This window comes from Cherax quadricarinatus, chromosome 13, assembly GCF_038502225.1.
Source record: "Cherax quadricarinatus isolate ZL_2023a chromosome 13, ASM3850222v1, whole genome shotgun sequence".
Taxonomy (NCBI): domain Eukaryota; kingdom Metazoa; phylum Arthropoda; class Malacostraca; order Decapoda; family Parastacidae; genus Cherax; species Cherax quadricarinatus.
Window position 1 is genome coordinate 30,433,125 of NC_091304.1, and position 22,855 is coordinate 30,455,979.

General features: G+C 44.3%; 1 protein-coding gene across 1 annotated transcript in view; it reads left to right on the top strand.

Annotated features, from left to right (window-relative positions):
- The window catches only part of LOC138852655 (uncharacterized), a 445,859-nt gene that overhangs the window by 388,858 nt on the left and 34,146 nt on the right, over window positions 1–22,855 (top strand). The window contains exon 12 of the mRNA XM_070084742.1: window positions 15,221–15,405. Within this exon, the coding sequence (XP_069940843.1) occupies window positions 15,221–15,405 (185 nt within the window). The remainder of the gene's footprint in view (window positions 1–15,220; window positions 15,406–22,855) is intronic.

A 22,855-nucleotide genomic window follows, 5' to 3' on the forward strand; every position in this document is an offset into this window, starting at 1 on the left:
CTTCCTAGCACTGCTGTTTCATGCGTCCTAGCACTACTGTCTCAAGCTTCCTAGCACTGCTGTTTCATGCGTCCTAGCACTACTGTCTCAAGCTTCCTAGCACTTCTGTCTCAAGCTTCCTAGCACTGCTGTTTCATGCGTCCTAGCACTGCTGTCTCAAGCTTCCTAGCACTGCTGTTTCATGCGTCCTAGCACTACTGTCTCAAGCTTCCTAGCACTTCTGTCTCAAGCTTCCTAGCACTGCTGTTTCATGCGTCCTAGGACTACTGTCTCAAGCTTCCTAGCACTGCTCTCTCATGCTTCCTAGCACTGCTCTCTCATGCTTCCTAGCACTGCTCTCTCATGCTTCCTAGCGCTGCTTTCTCATGCTTCCTAGCGCTGCTTTCTCATGCTTCCTAGCACTGCTCTCTCATGCTTCCTAGCACTGCTATCTCATGCTTCCTAGCACTGCTCTCTCATGCTTCCTAGCACTGCTCTCTCATGCTTCCTAGCACTGCTCTCCCATGTATCCTAGCACTGCTATCTCATGTATCCTAGCACTGCTCTCTCATGTATCCTAGCACTGCTCTCTCATGTATCCTAGCACTGCTCTCTCATGTATCCTAGCACTGCTCTCTCATGTATCCTAGCACTGCTCTCTCATGTATCCTAGCACTGCTCTCTCATGTATCATAGCACTGCTCTCCCATGTATCCTAGCACTGCTCTCACATGTATCCTAGCACTGCTCTCTCATGTATCCTAGCACTGCTCTCTCATGTATCCTAGCACTGCTCTCTCATGTATCCTAGCACTGCTCTCTCATGTATCCTAGCACTGCTCTCTCATGTATCATAGCACTGCTCTCCCATGTATCCTAGCACTGCTCTCTCATGTATCCTAGCACTGCTCTCTCATGTATCCTAGCACTGCTCTCCCATGTATCCTAGCACTGCTCTCTTATGTATCCTAACACTGCTCTCTCCCATGTATCCTAGCACTGCTCTCTCCCATGTATCCTAGAACTGCTCTCTCATGTATCCTAGCACTGCTCTCTCATGTATCCTAGCACTGCTCTCTCATGTATCCTAGCACTGCTCTCCCATGTATCCTAGCACTGCTATCTCATGCGTCCTAGCACTGCTCTCCCATGTATCCTAGCACTGCTCTCTCATGTATCCTGGCACTGCTCTCTCATGTATCCTAGCACTGCTCTCTCATGTATCCTAGCACTGCTCTCTCATGTATCCTAGCACTGCTCTCTCATGTATCCTAGCACTGCTCTCTCATGTATCCTAGCACTGCTCTCTCATGTATCATAGCACTGCTCTCCCATGTATCCTAGCACTGCTCTCTCATGTATCCTAGCACTGCTCTCTCATGTATCCTAGCACTGCTCTCCCATGTATCCTAGCACTGCTCTCTTATGTATCCTAACACTGCTCTCTCCCATGTATCCTAGCACTGCTCTCTCCCATGTATCCTAGAACTGCTCTCTCATGTATCCTAGCACTGCTCTCTAATGTATCCTAGCACTGCTCTCCCATGTATCCTAGCACTGCTCTCTCATGTATCCTAGCACTGCTCTCCCATGTATCCTAGCACTGCTCTCTTATGTATCCTAACACTGCTCTCTCCCATGTATCCTAGCACTGCTCTCTCCCATGTATCCTAGAACTGCTCTCTCATGTATCCTAGCACTGCTCTCTAATGTATCCTAGCACTGCTCTCCCATGTATCCTAGCACTGCTCTCTCATGTATCCTAGCACTGCTCTCCCATGTATCCTAGCACTGCTCTCTCATGTATCCTAGCACTGCTCTCCCATGTATCCTAGCACTGCTCTCTCATGTATCCTAGCACTGCTCTCTCATGTATCCTAGCACTGCTCTCCCATGTATCCTAGCACTGCTCTCTCATGTATCCTAGCACTGCTCTCTTATGTATCCTAACACTGCTCTCTCCCATGTATCCTAGCACTGCTCTCTCCCATGTATCCTAGCACTGCTCTCTCATGTATCCTAGCACTGCTCTCTTATGTATCCTAGCACTGCTCTCTCATGTATCCTAGCACTGCTCTCTCATGTATCCTAGCACTGCTCTCCCATGTATCCTAGCACTGTTATCTCATGTATCCTAGCACTGCTCTCTCATGTATCCTAGCACTGCTCTCTCATGTATCCTAGCACTGCTCTCTCATGTATCCTAGCACTGCTCTCTCATGTATCCTAGCACTGCTCTCCCATGTATCCTAGCACTGCTCTCCCATGTGTCCTAGCACTGCTCTCCCATGTATCCTAGCACTGCTCTCCCATGTATCCTAGCACTGCTCTCCCATGTATCCTAGCACTGCTCTTCCATGTATCCTAGCACTGCTCTCCCATGTATCCTAGCACTGCTCTCTCATGTATCCTAGCACTGCTCATGGATCCTAGCACTGCTCTCTCATGTATCCTAGCACTGCTCTCTCATGTATCCTAGCACTGCTCTCCCATGTATCCTAGCACTGCTCTCTTATGTATCCTAACACTGCTCTCTCCCATGTATCCTAGCACTGCTCTCTCCCATGTATCCTAGAACTGCTCTCTCATGTATCCTAGCACTGCTCTCTAATGTATCCTAGCACTGCTCTCTCATGTATCCTAGCACTGCTCTCCCATGTATCCTAGCACTGCTCTCTCATGTATCCTAGCACTGCTCTCCCATGTATCCTAGCACTGCTCTCTCATGTATCCTAGCACTGCTCTCCCATGTATCCTAGCACTGCTCTCTCATGTATCCTAGCACTGCTCTCTCATGTATCCTAGCACTGCTCTCCCATGTATCCTAGCACTGCTCTCTCATGTATCCTAGCACTGCTCTCTTATGTATCCTAACACTGCTCTCTCCCATGTATCCTAGCACTGCTCTCTCCCATGTATCCTAGCACTGCTCTCTCATGTATCCTAGCACTGCTCTCTCATGTATCCTAGCACTGCTCTCTCATGTATCCTAGCACTGCTCTCCCATGTATCCTAGCACTGCTCTCTCATGTATCCTAGCACTGCTCTCTCATGTATCCTAGCACTGCTCTCCCATGTATCCTAGCACTGCTCTCTCATGTATCCTAGCACTGCTCTCCCATGTATCCTAGCACTGCTCTCTCATGTATCCTAGCACTGCTCTCTCATGTATCCTAGCACTGCTCTCCCATGTATCCTAGCACTGTTATCTCATGTATCCTAGCACTGCTCTCTCATGTATCCTAGCACTGCTCTCTCATGTATCCTAGCACTGCTCTCTCATGTATCCTAGCACTGCTCTCTCATGTATCCTAGCACTGCTCTCCCATGTATCCTAGCACTGCTCTCCCATGTGTCCTAGCACTTCTCTCCCATGTATCCTAGCACTGCTCTCCCATGTATCCTAGCACTGCTCTCCCATGTATCCTAGCACTGCTCTTCCATGTATCCTAGCACTGCTCTCCCATGTATCCTAGCACTGCTCTCTCATGTATCCTAGCACTGCTCATGGATCCTAGCACTGCTCTCTCTCATGTATCCTAGCAGTGCTCTCTTATGTATCCTAGCACTGCTCTCTCTCATGTATCCTAGCACTGCTCTCTCATGTATCCTAGCACTGCTCTCTCATGTATCCTAGCACTGCTCTCCCATGTATCCTAGCACTGCTCTCCCATGTATCCTAGCACTGCTCTCCCATGTATCCTATAACTGCTCATGGATCCTAGCACTGCTCTCTCTCATGTATCCTAGCACTGCTCTCTTATGTATCCTAGCACTGCTCTCTCTCATGTATCCTAGCACTGCTCTCTCATGTATTCTAGCACTGCTCTCTCATGTATCCTAGCACTGCTCTCCCATGTATCCTAGCACTGCTCTCCCATGTATCCTAGCACTGCTCTCTCATGTATCCTAGCACTGCTCTCCCATGTATCCTAGCACTGCTCTCTCATGTATCCTAGCACTGCTCTCCCATGAATTCTAGCACTGCTCTCTCGTGTATCCTAGCACTGCTCTCCCATGTATCCTAGCACTGCTCTCTCATGTATCCTAGCACTGCTCTCCCATGTATCCTAGCACTGCTCTTTCATGTATCCTAGCACTGCTCTCTCATGTATCCTAGCACTGCTCTCCCATGTATCCTAGCACTGCTCTTTCATGTATCCTAGCACTGCTCTCCCATGTATCCTAGCACTGCTCTTTCATGTATCCTAGCACTGCTCTCCCATGTATCCTAGCACTGCTCTTTCATGTATCCTAGCACTGCCCTCTCATGTATCCTAGCACTGCTCTTTCATGTATCCTAGCACTGCTCTTTCATGTATCCTAGCACTGCTCTCTCATGTATCCTAGCACTGCTCTTTCATGTATCCTAGCACTGCTCTTTCATGTATCCTAGCACTGCTCTCTCATGTATCCTAGCACTGCTCTTTCATGTATCCTAGCACTGCTCTCTCATGTATCCTAGCACTGCTCTTTCATGTATCCTAGCACTGCTCTTTCATGTATCCTAGCACTGCTCTTTCATGTATCCTAGCACTGCTCTCTCATGTATCCTAGCACTGCTCTCCCATGTATCCTAGCACTGCTCTTTCATGTATCCTAGCACTGCTCTCTCATGTATCTTAGCACTGCTCTTCCATGTATCCTAGCACTGCTCTCTCATGTATCCTAGCACTGCTCTCTCATGTATCTTAGCACTGCTCTCCCATGTATCCTAGCACTGCTCTTTCATGTATCCTAGCACTGCTCTTTCATGTATCCTAGCACTGCTCTTTCATGTATCCTAGCACTGCTCTCTCATGTATCCTAGCACTGCTCTTTCATGTATCCTAGCACTGCTCTCCCATGTATCCTAGCACTGCTCTCTCATGTATCCTAGCACTGCTCTTTCATGTATCCTAGCACTGCTCTCTCATGTATCCTAGCACTGCTCTCTCATGTATCCTAGCACTGCTCTCTCATGTATCCTAGCACTGCTCTCTCATGTATCCTAGCACTGCTCTCTCATGTATCCTAGCACTGCTCTCTCATGTATCCTAGCACTGCTCTCTCATGTATCCTAGCACTACTCGCTCATGTATCCTAGCACTGCTCTTTCATGTATCCTAGCACTGCTCTCTCATGTATCCTAGCACTGCTCTTTCATGTATCCTAGCACTGCTCTCCCATGTATCCTAGCACTGCTCTCTCATGTATCCTAGCACTGCTCTCTCATGTATCCTAGCACTGCTCTCTCATGTATCCTAGCACTGCTCTCTCATGTATCCTAGCACTGCTATCTCATGTATCCTAGCACTGCTCTCTCATGTATCCTAGCACTGCTCTCTCATGTATCCTAGCACTGCTCTCTCATGTATCCTAGCACTGCTCTCTCATGTATCCTAGCACTGCTCTCTCATGTATCCTAGCACTGCTCTTTCATGTATCCTAGCACTGCTCTCTCATGTATCCTAGCACTGCTCTCTCATGTATCCTAGCACTGCTCTCTCATGTATCCTAGCACTGCTCTCTCATGTATCCTAGCACTGCTCTCTCATGTATCCTAGCACTGCTCTTTCATGTATCCTAGCACTGCTCTCTCATGTATCCTAGCACTGCTCTCTCATGTATCCTAGCACTGCTCTCTCATGTATCCTAGCACTGCTCTCTCATGTATCCTAGCACTGCTCTCTCATGTATCCTAGCACTGCTCTCTCATGTATCCTAGCACTGCTCTCTCATGTATCCTAGCACTGCTCTCCCATGTATCCTAGCACTGCTGTTTCATGTATCCTAGCACTGCTCTCTCATGTATCCTAGCACTGCTCTCTCATGTATCCTAGCACTGCTCTCTCATGTATCCTAGCACTGCTCTCCCATGTATCCTAGCACTGCTGTTTCATGTATCCTAGCACTGCTGTTTCATGTATCCTAGCACTGCTGTTTCATGTATCCTAGCACTGCTGTTTCATGTATCCTAGCACTGCTGTTTCATGTATCCTAGCACTGCTGTTTCATGTATCCTAGCACTGCTGTTTCATGTATCCTAGCACTGCTGTTTCATGTATCCTAGCACTGCTGTTTCATGTATCCTAGCACTGCTCTCAGAAATATTGTTGAGCATCATTTTCTGTTTCTCTTAAAATGGCAATCAGTAAGTTTTTTTTATTAGTATAAAAGGAAATGAATACCGAAAAATACGCTAGGAAGCATACTAATAGAAACACATTGGTCACCCTTATTGAAGTCTTGTCTTTATATACGTGAGGAATATGAGTTAAAATAGGATATAAACAACTTCAGGTGCAGGACGTTGGAATTAGAATTAGTTCGGGATCTTTATAATGCACCTCATACCCATCCTGTGGAAGGCAACCTAAAATGGAGAAAGTTTTTCCGTGTGGAAGTCTCTGGGAAATAAGAACATAAGAACATAAGAACGAAGGAACACTGCAGAAGGCCTACTGGCCCATGCGAGGCAGGTCCAAGTCTCCTACCGGCTTAAGCCAATGCACCCAACCTAGTCAGGTCAGGTCACATTGACATAAGGGAGGAACACGGCAACCGACCTGTTAGCACAAGCTATCAGGTCTAACTCACACCCACCCACATCTACTCATGTATTTATCCAACCTATTTTTAAAGCTACACAACGTTCTGGCCTCTATAACGGTACTTGGGAGTTTGTTCCACTCATCCACAACTCTATTACCAAACCAGTACTTTCCTATATCCTTCCTGAATCTGAATTTTTCCAACTTAAAACCATTGCTGCGAGTCCTGTCTAGGCTAGATATTTTCGGCACACTATTTACATCCCCTTTATTTATTCCTGTCTTCCACTTATACACCTCAATCATATCCCCCCTAATTCTACGTCTTTCTAGAGAGTGCAGTTTCAGGGCCCTTAGTCTATCCTCATAGGGAAGGTTTCTGATACATGGGATCATCTTTGTCATCCTCCTTTGTACATTTTCCAGAGAATTTATATCCATTCTGTAATACGGTGACCAAAACTGTGCAGCATAATCTAAATGAGGCCTAACCAAGGATGTATAGAGTTGAAGAACAACCTGAGGACTCCTATTATTTATGCTTCTTGATATGAAGCCAAGGATTCTATTAGCTTTATTGCGAACACTTATGCACTGTTGTCTTGGTTTCAGATTACTGCTAACCAGAACTCCTAAATCTTTTTCGCAATCCGTAATATTAAGATCTACATTATTTAGTTTATATGTGGCATGGTTATTGTCCTGTCCAACATTTAGAACTTTGCATTTGTCTATATTAAACTGCATCTGCCACTTCTCCGACCACTGCATCAGTCTATTCAAATCTTCCTGGAGTGCTCGAATGTCCTCGTCAGAATGAATTCGACGGCCTATTTTGGTGTCATCGGCAAACTTGCCGATGTCGCTCTTTATGCCCTCATCTATGTCGTTTATGTAGATTGTGAACAGCAGGGGGCCCAACACTGACCCCTGTGGAACACCGCTCGTGACGCTTCCCCACTCTGATTTCTCCCCATTTATGCAAACTCTCTGCTGCCTATTTGTCAACCATGCCTCTATCCAGGAAAAAATTTCTCCTCCTATTCCATGTGCTTTAATTTTCCTCATTAGTCTCTGATGTGGGACCCTGTCAAAAGCCTTACTGAAGTCCATATACACAATATCATATTCATTACCATGATCTACCTCCTCAAATACCTTAGTGAAAAAAGTTAATAAATTCGTAAGGCAGGAACGCCCCTTTGTAAAACCATGCTGAGATTCGTTGATTAATTTATGTTCGAAGATCATGCAAGGTTGTGAATTTTTTTTTAAGTGCCAGCTGCTGGCACTTATAACATTCCCATAACCCACGTTCATACGTTTTTAGAACTTGCTTCAGCGAGACTGACATAACGTAGTCATCTGATAAATTCTTCTCCACTTCCGGTGTACAGCATCTACCTCACTACTTCTACTCTCTTTCCAGGTATTAAGACAAAGATGCAACTAATTTGACATTTTAATGTGGGAACGTTACGCTCTCCAGGAGTTTTGTCAAGCCGTTATCGTAATTGTTTGCCAAAACTCCAGGAGTGCGAAACGTTTGCCATACTAAACTGTAACATTTAGAGTCGCATCTGTGTCCCTTTTCTTAACACTGGGTTGTTAGTTCTACCATTATTACTACTCTGTTTCCAGCCTCTGTATATATTCTCATAAATTCCTCGCATATTTGAAGTAATCAAGGAACATTTCTCTGAAATTTAAGAACATAAGAAAGGAGGAACACTGCAGCAGGCCTGTTGGCCCATACTAGGCAGGTCCTTTACAATTCATCCCACTAACAAACATTTGACCAACCCAATTTTCAATGCCACCCAAGAAATAAGCTCTGATGTGCAAGTCCCACTCAAATCCAACTCCTCCCACTCATGTACTTATCCAACCTGAATTTGAAACTACCCAAAGTCCTAGCCTCAATAACCCAACTAGGTAGACTGTTCCACTCATCAACTACCCTATTTCCAAACCAATACTTTCCTATGTCCTTTCTAAATCTAAACTTATCTAATTTAAATCCATTACTACGGGTTCTCTCTTGGAGAGATATCCTCAAGACCTTGTTAATATCCCCTTTATTAATACCTATCTTCCACTTATACACTTCGATCAGGTCTCCCCTCATTCTTCGTCTAACAAGTGAATGTAACTTAAGAGTCTTCAATCTTTCTTCATAAGGAAGATTTCTAATGCTATGTATTAATTTAGTCATCCTACGCTGAATGTTTTCTAACGAATTTATGTCCATTCTGTAATATGGAGACCAGAATTGAGCTGCATAATCTAGGTGAGGCCTTACTAATGATGTATAAAGCTGCAGTATGACCTCTGGACTTCTGTTGCTTACACTTCTTGATATAAATCCCAGTGGATCGAATCATGGCTCACAGACAGGAAGCAGAGAGTGTCCATAAATGGGGTTAAATCCGAGTGGGGATCAGTAACAAGTGGCGTTCCACAGGGATCAGTCTTGGGCCCGTTGTTGTTTATAATGTATATCAATGATCTTGATGAAGGAATTACTAGTGATATGAGCAAATTCGCCGATGACACGAAGATAGGTAGGATAATTGATTCAAACGTAGATGTTAGGGAACTTCAGGAGGATTTAGACAAACTCTACTCTTGGTCAGAAAAGTGGCAGATGCAGTTCAATGTAGATAAATGCAAGGTTCTGAAGCTCGGAAGTGTCCATAACCCTAGCACTTATAAGTTAAATAATGTAGAACTTAGCCATACAGATTGCGAAAAGGACTTGGGGGTTATGGTAAGCAGCAACCTTAAACCAAGACAGCAATGTGAGAGTAAGACACATGTGCAACATCTGGGTATCTTTATTGTAGACGTTTCGCCATCCAGTGGCTTTATCAATACAAATTCCAGGACATAACTTGAAGACAGTAGAACTATGTACAGAAGATGAGGTAATCAGTCCCTCAACCTAGGAGTAGGTGCGAACAGCACCATAGTCGTGGAGATTCTGAAGCAGAAGAAAGAATCCTGGCGCTTATATAGTAACGTCAGGTGAAGCAGACGAGGGCAAATTCACTGGTGGGCGGGATTCCCCAGTGGAAGTAGGTCCTTCCCAAAGAGATGGGTTAGTTGTAGGGAATCCCGCCCACCAGTGAATTTGCCCTCGTCTGCTTCACCTGACGTTACTATATAAGCGCCAGGATTCTTTCTTCTGCTTCAGAATCTCCACGACTATGGTGCTGTTCGCACCTACTCCTAGGTTGAGGGACTGATTACCTCATCTTCTGTACATAGTTCTACTGTCTTCAAGTTATGTCCTAGAATTTGTATTGATAAAGCCACTGGATGGCGAAACGTCTACAATAAAGATACCCAGATGTTGCACATGTGTCTTACTCTCATCTTGTCGGTATTATATACCATTCGTACACAACTTGTCAGACACTGCAACATCATGGAATCTTAATTCTGAGGACATGTACATAACCTTCACAACTACGACAACTACTACTACTACAACTAACCCATCTCTTTGGGAAGGGCCTACTTCCACTGGGGAATCCCGCCCACCAGTGAATTTGCCCTCGTCTGCTTCACCTGACGTTACTATATAAGCGCCAGGATTCTTTCTTCTGCTTCAGAATCTCCACGACTATGGTGCTGTTCGCACCTACTCCTAGGTTGAGGGACTGATTACCTCATTTTCTGTACATAGTTCTACTGTCTTCAAGTTATGTCCTGGAATTTGTATTGATAAAGCCACTGGATGGCGAAACGTCTACAATAAAGATACCCAGATGTTGCACATGTGTCTTACTCTCATCTTGTCGGTATTATATACCATTCGTACACAAGACAGCAATGCCTAAGCGTACGTAATAAGGCAAATAGATTACTGGGATTTATATCAAGAAGTGTAAGCAACAGAAGTGCAGAGGTCATACTGCAGCTTTATACATCATTAGTAAGGCCTCACCTAGATTATGCAGCTCAATTCTGGTCTCCATATTACAGAATGGACATAAATTCGTTAGAAAACATTCAGCGTAGGATGACTAAATTAATACATAGCATTAGAAACCTTCCTTATGAAGAAAGATTGAAGACTCTTAAGTTACATTCACTTGTTAGACGAAGAATGAGGGGAGACCTGATCGAAGTGTATAAGTGGAAGATAGGTATTAATAAAGGGGATATTAACAAGGTCTTGAGGATATCTCTCCAAGAGAGAACCCGCAGTAATGGATTTAAATTAGATAAGTTTAGATTTAGAAAGGGCATAGGAAAGTATTGGTTTGGAAATAGGGTAGTTGATGAGTGGAACAGTCTACCTAGTTGGGTTATTGAGGCTAGGACTTTGGGTAGTTTCAAATTTAGGTTGGATAAGTACATGAGTGGGAGGGGTTGGATTTGAGTGGGACTTGCACATCAGAGCTTATTTCTTGGGTAGCATTGAAAATTGGGTTGGTCAAATGTTTGTTAGTGGGATGAAATGTAAAGGACCTGCCTAGTATGGGCCAACAGGCCTGCTGCAGTGTTCCTCCTTTCTTATGTTCTTATGTTATGTAATCTATTTGCCTTATTACGCACGCTTAGGCATTGCTGTCTTGGTTTAAGGTTACTGCTTACCATAACCCCCAAGTCCTTTTCGTAATCTGTATGGCTAAGTTCTACATTATTTAAATTATAAGTGCTAGGGTTATGGACACTCCCGAGCTTCAGAACCTTGCATTTATCTACATTGAACTGCATCTGCCACTTTTCTGACCAAGAGTAGAGTTTGTCTAAATCCTCCTGAAGTTCCCTAACATCTACGTTTGAATAAATTATCCTACCTATCTTCGTGTCATCGGCGAATTTGCTCATATCACTAGTAATTCCTTCATCAAGATCATTGATATATATTATAAACAAAAACGGGCCCAAGACTGATCCCTGTGGAACGCCACTTGTTACTGATCCCCACTCGGATTTAACCCCATTTATGGACACTCTCTGCTTCCTGTCTGTGAGCCATGATTCGATCCACGAGAGCACCCTTCCTGTGCAACTCTTGGGTATCTTTATTGAGGAAACGTATCGTCACACAGTGGCTTCATCAGTCCATACAAAGGAGAATCTTGAAGAACAGGAGGAGAATGAGGTAATCAGTCCCTCAACCTTGAGTCCATGTGGTCAGTCCATCAATCTTGATTGATGGACTGATGGAAACAATGAAACTGATGGAACAATGCTCTTCTCCAGACTGAGGGACTGACCACCTCAAAACTTTAAGGGTGATGGACTGATTACATCGTCTTCAAGTATCTTCTGCTTCTATCAACTTTTCTGTACTCGACTGAAGAAGCCTACTGTGTAGGCGAAACGTTTCGGAATAAAGATACCTAACTGTTGCATATGTGTCTTACCTAACGACTTTTGTTCTATATACCTGGAAAAAACTTTTTGGGTTAGTTTTGGAATCCCTAGCAACTTTAATTTCATAGTCCCTTTTAGCTTTTCTTATCCCCTTTTTAATGTCCCTCTTAATGTCAATATACTGATTCATAAGATGACCCTCACCTCTTTTGATACGCCTATAAATTCCTTTCTTATGCCCTAGTAGATATTTCAGCCTATTATTCATCCATTTTGGGATGATTTTTAGTGATTTTCTTCAGGATTTTAGTGTTCGAATGAGCATCTTATTTTAGGATTTGCTACTATGTAGTGATCCTTTGTTTTTGAATGAGATGTAAAATCTATCTTAACTGTTCATCCTCTGATTAAGTCCAGAGTCAGGAGACAGTTGTGTACGAAATGGTATATAATACCGACAAGATGAGAGTAAGACTGAGACACTTATGCAGCATATGGGAATCTTTATTCAGGAAACGTTTCGCCACACAGTGGCTTCATCAGTCCAATACAAAGAGGAAGGCGTAAGGAGAGGAGGAGTATGAGGTAATCAGTCCCTCAGCCTGGAGTCGATGTGTTCAGTCCATCAATCTTGTAGAATGTACAGCATAGGGCCGTAGACGTGGCTTATATACTGTAGTGAGGTGACTTGAAGCAGACGGAGGCGGGATCATAGTGGTACCATCCACTAGTCGAAGTAGGTCTTTGTCTCAAGGTTGAACAAGCGTTCGACCTACTTCGACTAGTGGATGGTACCACTATGATCCCGCCTCCGTCTGCTTCAAGTCACCTCACTACAGACGGACGGAGGCGGGATCATAGTGGTACCATCCACTAGTCGAAGTAGGTCTTTGTCTGCTTCAAGTCACCTCACTACAGTATATAAGCCACGTCTACGGCCCTATGCTGTACATTCTACAAGATTGATGGACTGAACACATCGACTCCAGGCTGAGGGACTGATTACCTCATACTCCTCCTCTCCTTACGCCTTCCTCTTTGTATTGGACTGATGAAGCCACTGTGTGGCGAAACGTTTCCTGAATAAAGATTCCCATATGCTGCATAAGTGTCTCAATCTTCAACTTGTCGGTTTTTCAAACCATTCATCACACACATGAGAGTAAGACACATGTGCAACATCTGGGTATCTTTATTGTAGACGTTTCGCCATCCAGTGGCTTTATCAATACAAATTCTAGGACATAACTTGAAGACAGTAGAACTATGTACAGAAGATGAGGTAATCAGTCCCTCAAACTAGGAGTAGGTGCGAACAGCACCATAGTCGTGGAGATTCTGAAGCAGGATTCTTTCTTCTGCTTCAGAATCTCCACGACTATGGTGCTGTTCGCACCTACTCCTAGTTTGAGGGACTGATTACCTCATCTTCTGTACATAGTTCTACTGTCTTCAAGTTATGTCCTAGAATTTGTATTGATAAAGCCACTGGATGGCGAAACGTCTACAATAAAGATACCCAGATGTTGCACATGTGTCTTACTCTCATCAGGAGACAGTGTTGATCAATTAGACACATGTGCAACTCTTGGGTATCAATAAAGATACCCAAGAGTTGCACATGTGTCTAATTGATCAACATGTCGGTTCTCTGAACCATTCATCTACAAACAGGAGACAGTGTGTTGCACATAAATGGTGTACAATACTGACGTGATGAACAACGCCTGTGTACAACACCGAAATTCCACCAATCATCTCATGAAATTCAGAGACGCCCAATTAGTGATCAAGAAACTAATTACCGCAGACGCAAGTGCCTCGAATCAGCACTGATCGCAGTTTCGAATACAATTAAACAAAACAACGGCAGCTTCACCATCTCCGAAGTCTTAGCAAGAATCCTCCTGAAAACAGTAAACCCTGCCATCACATAGTCTCTCCTGTTATACTACACAAAGCACATTACAGAGAGTGAACACTGAAACAAGTTGCCTCCTTCCAGTCTATATTTGTCCAACCTATTTTTATGTTACCCAAGTAATAGCTTTTATATCCTTTTACTCATGTACGAATTAATTGCTCTACCATATTGTATTACTTTTGTCACTACCACTACTACTACCACCACCACCACTAGTGAACATCGAAATGGTACCTCACTAGTATTGCACCTCACTCTGAGCCTTTATATACCCTCTGTGTCCATGTATTGTTTGTAATGGCTTGATAAAGCTCCTGGAGAGCGAAACGTTGCCACAATAAATGTCACATTAGTTGCACTTGTGTCCTTTTACTTTACATATTGTCGGTAATTCTACCAACTTTATTACAGTGATGAAAACTGGACACATGTAACATCTGAGTATCTTTAATGTAGACTTTTCGCCATCCAGTGGCTTTATCAATACAAATTCTAGGACATAATTTCAAGACCGAAGAACTATATATAAAAGATGAGGTAATCAGTCCCTCAGCCTTGGAGTTGGTGTAAAGAGCACAATAGTGATGAATCTGGAGCACAGGCAAGAAGGCTGGCGCTTATATACTGGCGTCAGGTGAAAAGGGGACGGGTAGCAGACAAAGTCATTGTCACTGGTATGCGGGATTCCCTAGTGAATGTAGGTCATATCCAAGAGACGAGTTAGTAGAAGTGAAGAAGGTTGTGGAGATATCCTCTGAACCAAGATTGCATGATGTTGCAGTGTTTGACCAGTTGTACACGAATGGTATACAATACCGACAAGATGAACATTGGACACATATGCAACACCTGAGGCCAGTATAAAAGCACCAGCCGTCTTGCCTGTGTTCCAGATTCTTCATGACTACGGTCACACCAACTTCACACCAACTCCAAGGCTGAGGGACTGATTTCCTCATCTTTTGTATATAGTTCTACTGTCTTCAAATTATGTCCTAGAATTTGTATTGATAAAGCCACTTGATGGCGAAACGTCTACGTTAGAGATACCCAGATGTTGCATATGTGTCCAATTTTCAGACAGTGTGTTGTTGCCTGACGAATAAACTACCACCACCGCAGTCTATTAGTTTGCTTATTCATGCCACTGGAACGATACGTAAAACAATAATAACTTACTCCTGGTCATCAGGTTTATTAGAAATAATATTTGCTCTCAGTTAAGAATTTTTCGAAAGGCAGTAACAGGTGTTTTTCACGCACTGGATGAACGTTTATCAAAAACACATTGTTGCAAATTATCTGATAAACGATGAGCAACAAAACTCAAACATTGTATAAAATCAAACATTTATGAGTAATAAAATTATTTTTGTCCTTGAACTAGACCTTGTTTAATCGTATTCAAATTGTGAGCTGTTTGTGAAGAACTAGCGTTGTTATTCACTAGATGGGCAGTGAACACATCTACTGGAGTGGTGGATGTGGCTCTGAACCTCACCCGCAGCAGCGGCAGCACCTCCATCGTCAGCTACACACCCCAGACCCACCACGACTTCGGTCATCTCCTTTGCTGGGCTGTCAACGACCTGGGTGTTCAGCATCAGCCTTGTATCTACCAGGTCATACCCGCAGGTGAGTTTTATTTGTCGCACTACACCACTGATTACATGGCTCTTGTACGTAGCAGTGCATGAGATTCCTCCATTTTTCCTCTTCTCTTCCTCCCTGACTTCCTCTCTTTCTCCTTTTTTCTTCTCCTGCCTTTCTTTCATGTATGTAGAAGTAAATAGGTTCTAAATGTGAGAGTACATAAGTCTTACACGTAAGAAGAAAATGAGTCTTGCACATGAGAATATGAGTCTTGCTCATGGGAGTACATGAGTTTTGCTCGAGGGAGTACTTGAGTTGTACGTGGAAGTACGTGATCCTTGTACGTGGGATTTCGTGGTCCTGGTGTTGGATACAGAAAGACCTACAGACCATCTGCTGGTCTAGTGTTCGTCTTTTTATCCCATCTGGTCTGGTGATAGTCCTGGGTACCCTGTTGATTAGGGATTGCTCTTTGGAACCCTACTGGTCTGCTGAGGGTTTGGGTACAAGATTCAATATAGACCACCTGCTAGCCTGGCGTTGGTCTTGTATGAAAGAAATTCAAAAAACAAGTTGGTCTGGTGAGATGAATGGTTTGAAAAACCGACAAGTTGAAGATTGAGACACTTATGCAGCATATGGGAATCTTTATTCAGGAAACGTTTCGCCACACAGTGGCTTCATCAGTCCAATACAAAGAGGAAGGCGTAAGGAGAGGAGGAGAATGAGGTAATCAGTCCCTCAGCTTGGAGTCGATGTGTTCAGTCCATCACTCTTGTAGAATATACAGCATAGGGCCGTAGACGTGGCTTATATACTGCTTCACCTCACCTCACTACAGTATATAAGCCACGTCTACGGCCCTATGCTGTACATTCTACAAGATTGATGGACTGAACACATCGACTCCAGGCTGAGGGACTGATTACCTCATTCTCCTCCTCTCCTTACGCCTTCCTCTTTGTATTGGACTGATGAAGCCACTGTGTGGCGAAACGTTTCCTGAATAAAGATTCCCATATGCTGCATAAGTGTCTCAATCTTCAACTTGTCGGTTGTTCAAACCATTCATCTCAACTGTCAGACACTGCAGCATCATGGGATCTTGTTACAAAGAATTCTTCAACACTTGTTCAACCTTTGGACGAAGATCTATTTCGACTAGTGGACAGTACCACTATGACCCCGCCTCCGCCTGCTTCACCTCACCTCACTACAGTATATAAGCCACGTCTACGGCCCTATGCTGTACATTCTACAAGATTGATGGACTGAACACATCGACTCCAGGCTGAGGGACTGATTACCTCATTCTCCTCCTCTCCTTACGCCTTCCTCTTTGTATTGGACTGATGAAGCCACTGTGTGGCGAAACGTTTCCTGAATAAAGATTCCCATATGCTGCATAAGTGTCTCAATCTTCAAGTTGATCTGGTGCTGGTCTTAGATTCCCTGCTGCTCAGGTATCCTGCTGGCATGATGATGGTCTTGGGTACGAAAACGTAACGTTTCGCCAGCAAAAAAGGTGTAGGGGAGATGGTGAACGGTCGGTCTCTTAGGGTTTTCATAGAGGTGTCGGCCATCAGCTTTGAGGCTTCATAATCGTCAGTACAGACCACGATGAATGAGTCTTTCGTCGAGTGGATGGCTGTAAATTTAACCTGTAGGCAACTCTTTACAGCGGCAGCAAGGGCAAGTTGGGTTTGATCCTTACACGGTTTGCAAGCATCATGAAGGAGTAAGGCAGGCGCTGGTACGATGATTATAGGTTCCCCTCCCCGACGGGGATCGAAGGAACACTTCTTGAGGTGAGGAGCTACTGTGTCTTACGATGATATGACTTGCGATTGGAGGGAGCACAGGCAAGGAGACTGGAGACTGGCGCTTATATAGGCGTCAGAGGATAGGGACGGGTAGCAGACGAAGGAATAGTAACAAAAAAAGGCACAATACCGTGACTGTAACGATACACAAATAACCCGCACATAGATGAGAGGAGCTTACGACGACGTTTCGGTCCGACTTGGACCATTTACAAAGTCACACTAACCAGAAGTAACGAACGAACGAAAGTTCAGGTAAGATCCCAAATGGGATGAGCGGAGAAGACGGGACAGACGAAGAATAGTGCTGGAGAGGAGTGTTCTTAGTTATAGAAATAGAGCCAGGGCTTAACCCAGCAGCTAAGTCGATGTGTACGAATGGTATACAATACCGACAAGATGAGAGTAAGACACATATGCAACATCTGGGTATCTTTATTGTAGACGTTTCGCCATCCAGTGGCTTTATCAATACAAATTCTAGGACATAACTTGAAGACAGTAGAACTATGTACAGAAGATGAGGTAATCAGTCCCTCAACCTAGGAGTAGGTGCGAACAGCACCATAGTCGTGGAGATTCTGAATCTCTGATTCAGAATCTCCACGACTATGGTGCTGTTCGCACCTACTCCTAGGTTGAGGGACTGATTACCTCATCTTCTGTACATAGTTCTACTGTCTTCAAGTTATGTCCTAGAATTTGTATTGATAAAGCCACTGGATGGCGAAACGTCTACAATAAAGATACCCAGATGTTGCATATGTGTCTTACTCTCAGCTAAGTCGATCGTGGGACAGACATTGAGAACACACACAGCAGGCTCTTCTGTTGGGACTCCGGTGGGTGAGTGGGGAAGTGTGGACAGACGAAGAATAGTCGGTGAGAGGAAGGTCTTGAGTTGTAGATGAAAGAGCCAGGGCTAAACCCAGCTGCGTGGCACTGCGAGGCAGTGTAGAGAGGGCATGTTGAGAACATAGAGGAGAGAGCAGACTGCAGACAGTGCTCGCTGGCTGATGTGCTTCAGGCTGACGTGAAGAGCTGGTTTGGACGTCAGGTGTCGGGAGGCTCACGTTATGTGTTGCGGAAGTGTGTTATGTGTTTGGCTACACTTTGATGAGAGTAAGACACATGTGCAACATCTGGGTATCTTTATTGTAGACGTTTCGCCATCCAGTGGCTTTATCAATACAAATTCTAGGACATAACTTGAAGACAGTAGAACTATGTACAGAAGATGAGGTAATCAGTCCCTCAACCTAGGAGTAGGTGCGAACAGCACCATAGTCGTGGAGATTCTGAAGCAGAAGAAAGAATCCTGGCGCTTATATGGTAACGTCAGGTGAAGCAGACGAGGGCATATTCACTGGTAGGCGGGATTCCCCAGTGGAAGTAGGTCCTTCCCAAAGAGATGGGTAAGTTGTAGTAGTAGTTGTCGTAGTCGTGAAGGTTATGTACATGTCCTCAGAATTAAGATTCCATGATGTTACAGTGTCTGACAAGTTGTGTACGAATTACCTGATTACCTGATTACCTCATCTTCTGTACATAGTTCTACTGTCTTCAAGTTATGTCCTAGAATTTGTATTGATAAAGCCACTGGATGGCGAAACGTCTACAATAAAGATACCCAGATGTTGCACATGTGTCTTACTCTCATCTTGTCGGTATTATATACCATTCGTACACAACTTGTCAGACACTGCAACATCATGGAATCTTAATTCTGAGGACATGTACATAACCTTCACGACTACGACAACTACTACTACAACTTACCCATCTCTTTGGGAAGGACCTACTTCCACTGGGGAATCCCGCCTACCAGTGAATATGCCCTCGTCTGCTACACCTTACCAAAACTTCCACTTCCTCTGCATCCACCTTCGCCCACTCCACCACAACCAAAACCTCATCCAGGTCCAACTCCACCTCCTCCAGACAAAATCCACTCAAACCTAAACCTGCCCCAACTTCTGACGGACAGACCAAAGAACATAAAAACAGATCCATCTCTTCCTCCCCCTCCAGGAAACGGGTCCGTAGCACCTACAAACACACATCCACTGATGGCACCACTATCACGGGCTTTAATCCAAACTCCTCCCCCGACATTAACTTTGCTAAGACGAAACCATTAAATCACGTTTAAGGTGATTCAGTTCAACGTACGTTCTTACTTTACAATTAGACACCTACTGGCCGAGCTCCTTGAAGCAGAGAGGCCAGATATTGTTTTGCTAAACAGTACCTGCCTCAAAGCCCCTCAATGTATCCGCCATTATGGTTATAATGCACTACAGTCCCCCTATGATCCCCACGATGGGGTTGCCATCCTTGTCAATTCCAACATAAAACATGAATTTCTCCCAATCCCTTTTATTCACCAACACTATCTTGCGGTCAGAATACACACCCACCTTGGCCCCTTTATCTTTTTCACCACCTATGCTCGCCCAAATACTACTCTCGACATAAACGACCTCTCCTTAGTCTTCAACTACACCAACACACCAACTTACCTACTAACTGATATGAATGCCAAACACACCGCCTTTCATCACACCAGTAACAACCAACTTGGTCACCAATTACTCAACTTCACAAACCATAAACACCTAATTCATCTTGGCCCAGACTTCAATACCTTCTTCAACCACACGGGCCAAGGCAAACCAGACATCATTCTGGCAAACCGAGCCAGCTCTCTATTTCAACATTATATCTCACCTGGCCCTATTACAGGCTCTGATCACATCCCAGCCATCTTACACATCTCCTCCAACCCTATCCTCATTCCAACCACACCTTCATTCTCCTACAAGAACGCCGACTGGGATGCTTTCAAACAACACATAGACAATATTAACCTCACCTATGACTACAACAACAAACCTATCTCTGACATCGATACTCAACTTGATCTCATCCAGGACACCATTACACAAGCAGCCAACATCGCAATACCAAAGAAAACTCACACCACTCGTTATTCCTTCAAACCGTCACTCAGAACAAGAAGACTAATTATCTGCTACCACAACCGCTTCCTCTACAACACTCATAAATTTAATCAAGTCCGATTAGATCTCACTTACCTTAGAAACAACATTTTACACAGCCTAGACCAAGACCACAACAATCACTGGTCACAACTAATACAACAAGCAGACAAGCAGCGTATTAAAAACACTAAAGCCTTCTGGAACTTTATCAAAAAAATCAGAGGCACTACTCCCACCAACAAATTCAAACACATCACCCACAACAACACACACATCTCAGACCCACAGGCTGCTACCAACATCTTCAAACACATCTGGGAGAACATCTTCCACCCTCACCCACCTCGCCCTAACGTTATTCAACACATTCAGAACATAGAACACTGGAACACTGCACACACACAAGAAACAACACCAGACAGCCACATACATCTAGACACTCTTACCTCCTCCCAAGAACTCGACACTCCTTTCACCAACACAGACATTAAAACTCTCCTCAGACACCTTCCTCCAAAGGCTCCTAGTGCCTCTGGCCTAAACCATATTATCCTGAAACACCTTCCTGACTCTATCATTACTGCCTACACAAACCTCCTCAATGCCTCCCTTGCCTCTGGATACTTCCCTTCCCTCTTCAAAGCTGCTACTGCTATCCTCCTTCCTAAACCCAATAAAGACCACTCTGACCCTAGAAACTATCGCCCTATCAGCCTCCTCGAAACTTTAGGAAAACTCTTTGAAAAACTCATTAATCATCCCCTTCGCAGATACCTGGAACATAATTCTCTACTTTCAGATGGCCAGTTTGGCTTCAGAATACACAGATCCATGCAAGGAGTAGAAAAGGTTGTTTTGGTTTGTGGGTCTGCGAATGTCTTCGTCAAGGAGAGAGGTCCAGTAGTCATGTCGTGTCTCAAGTTTGTCTATCTGTCTGTCACTGAGCGTCTTCCAGTACAGATTCAGCGCAGGGATGTCTAATTGGGCATGGAGAGACTCGCTTGTGGCGAAATCCTCCCATCTGACATCAAGCACCCAGCGCAGCGCCTTGTTCTGGACACGCTGCAGTTTAAGTAAGTTTGTTTTTGCTGCAAGAGAGAGGGCTAGAGGAGAGTAAGTTATCAGAGGACGTATTAGGGATTTGTAGAGGTGTAGTTTGGTGCGTTGAGAGGCATGTTTCAGCTTGTAGAGGCCAGCAAGGGCCTTACTAGTTATTGCATGCCTTGAGTGAATGTGTCCGTGTAAACGAAGAAGGTAGTCAAGATAACGCCAAGGACAGTGACAGATTGTGTGATAGGGAAGTAAATGCGGGTGTCAGCTGTTCTGAGTTCGACAGGTAATGGAGGATCACGTTTCCTGTAGTTAAAATACGTAATGCCGGATTTTGCTGCATTGGTTTTGATCCTCCATTTTTGTTCCCAGATGGCTATCCTGTCAACCTCATTTTGTGTTTTGTGTGTGAGTGTATCTATATTGGCATGAGTGATAAGTTGTGTAATGTCGTCTGCATAGGCTAGTGTGATGCAGTTGTGGTATACAGGTGTTGGAATGTCGTTAGTGTATAAAATGTAGAGGGTAGGGGAAAGGACAGATCCCTGGGGTACTCCAGCATTTAGTGTGAAGTAGTCAGAGTAACAGCCTTGGAATTTGATTCTCATGGTACGGCCGTCTAGGAAGTTGCAGAGGAGTTTACGAGTATTGAGAGGCAGGTTGAAGTTAGTGCAGAGTTTGTACTTGAGCCCTTCGTGCCACACAGTGTCAAAAGCTTTTTCAACGTCTTTTGCAACCAGGGCTGTCCTGTTTCTTTGTTTTGTGTTTATGTGGATGTAGTTGAGAATGATGTTAATGGCATCCTGTGTGGATCTGTGTGTTCTGAAGCCAAACTGGCCATCTGAAAGTAGAGAATTATGTTCCAGGTATCTGCGAAGGCGATGATTAATGAGTTTTTCAAAGAGTTTTCCTAAAGTTTCGAGGAGGCTGATAGGGCGATAGTTTCTAGGGTCAGAGTGGTCTTTATTGGGTTTAGGAAGGAGGATAGCAGTAGCAGCTTTGAAGAGGGAAGGGAAGTATCCAGAGGCAAGGGAGGCATTGAGGAGGTTTGTGTCAGGAAGGTGTTTCAGGATAATATGGTTTAGGCCAGAGGCACCAGGAGCCTTTGGAGGAAGGTGTCTGAGGAGAGTTTTAATGTCTGTGTTGGTGAAAGGAGTGTCGAGTTCTTGGGAGGAGGTAAGAGTGTCTAGATGTATGTGGCTGTCTGGTGTTGTTTCTTGTGTGTGTGCAGTGTTCCAGTGTTCTATGTTCTGAATGTGTTGAATAACGTTAGGGCGAGGTGGGTGAGGGTGGAAGATGTTCTCCCAGATGTGTTTGAAGATGTTGGTAGCAGCCTGTGGGTCTGAGATGTGTGTGTTGTTGTGGGTGATGTGTTTGAATTTGTTGGTGGGAGTAGTGCCTCTGATTTTTTTGATAAAGTTCCAGAAGGCTTTAGTGTTTTTAATACGCTGCTTGTCTGCTTGTTGTATTAGTTGTGACCAGTGATTGTTGTGGTCTTGGTCTAGGCTGTGTAAAATGTTGTTTCTAAGGTAAGTGAGATCTAATCGGACTTGATTAAATTTATGTGTGTTGTAGAGAAAGCGGTTGTGGTAGCAGATAATTAGTCTTCTTGTT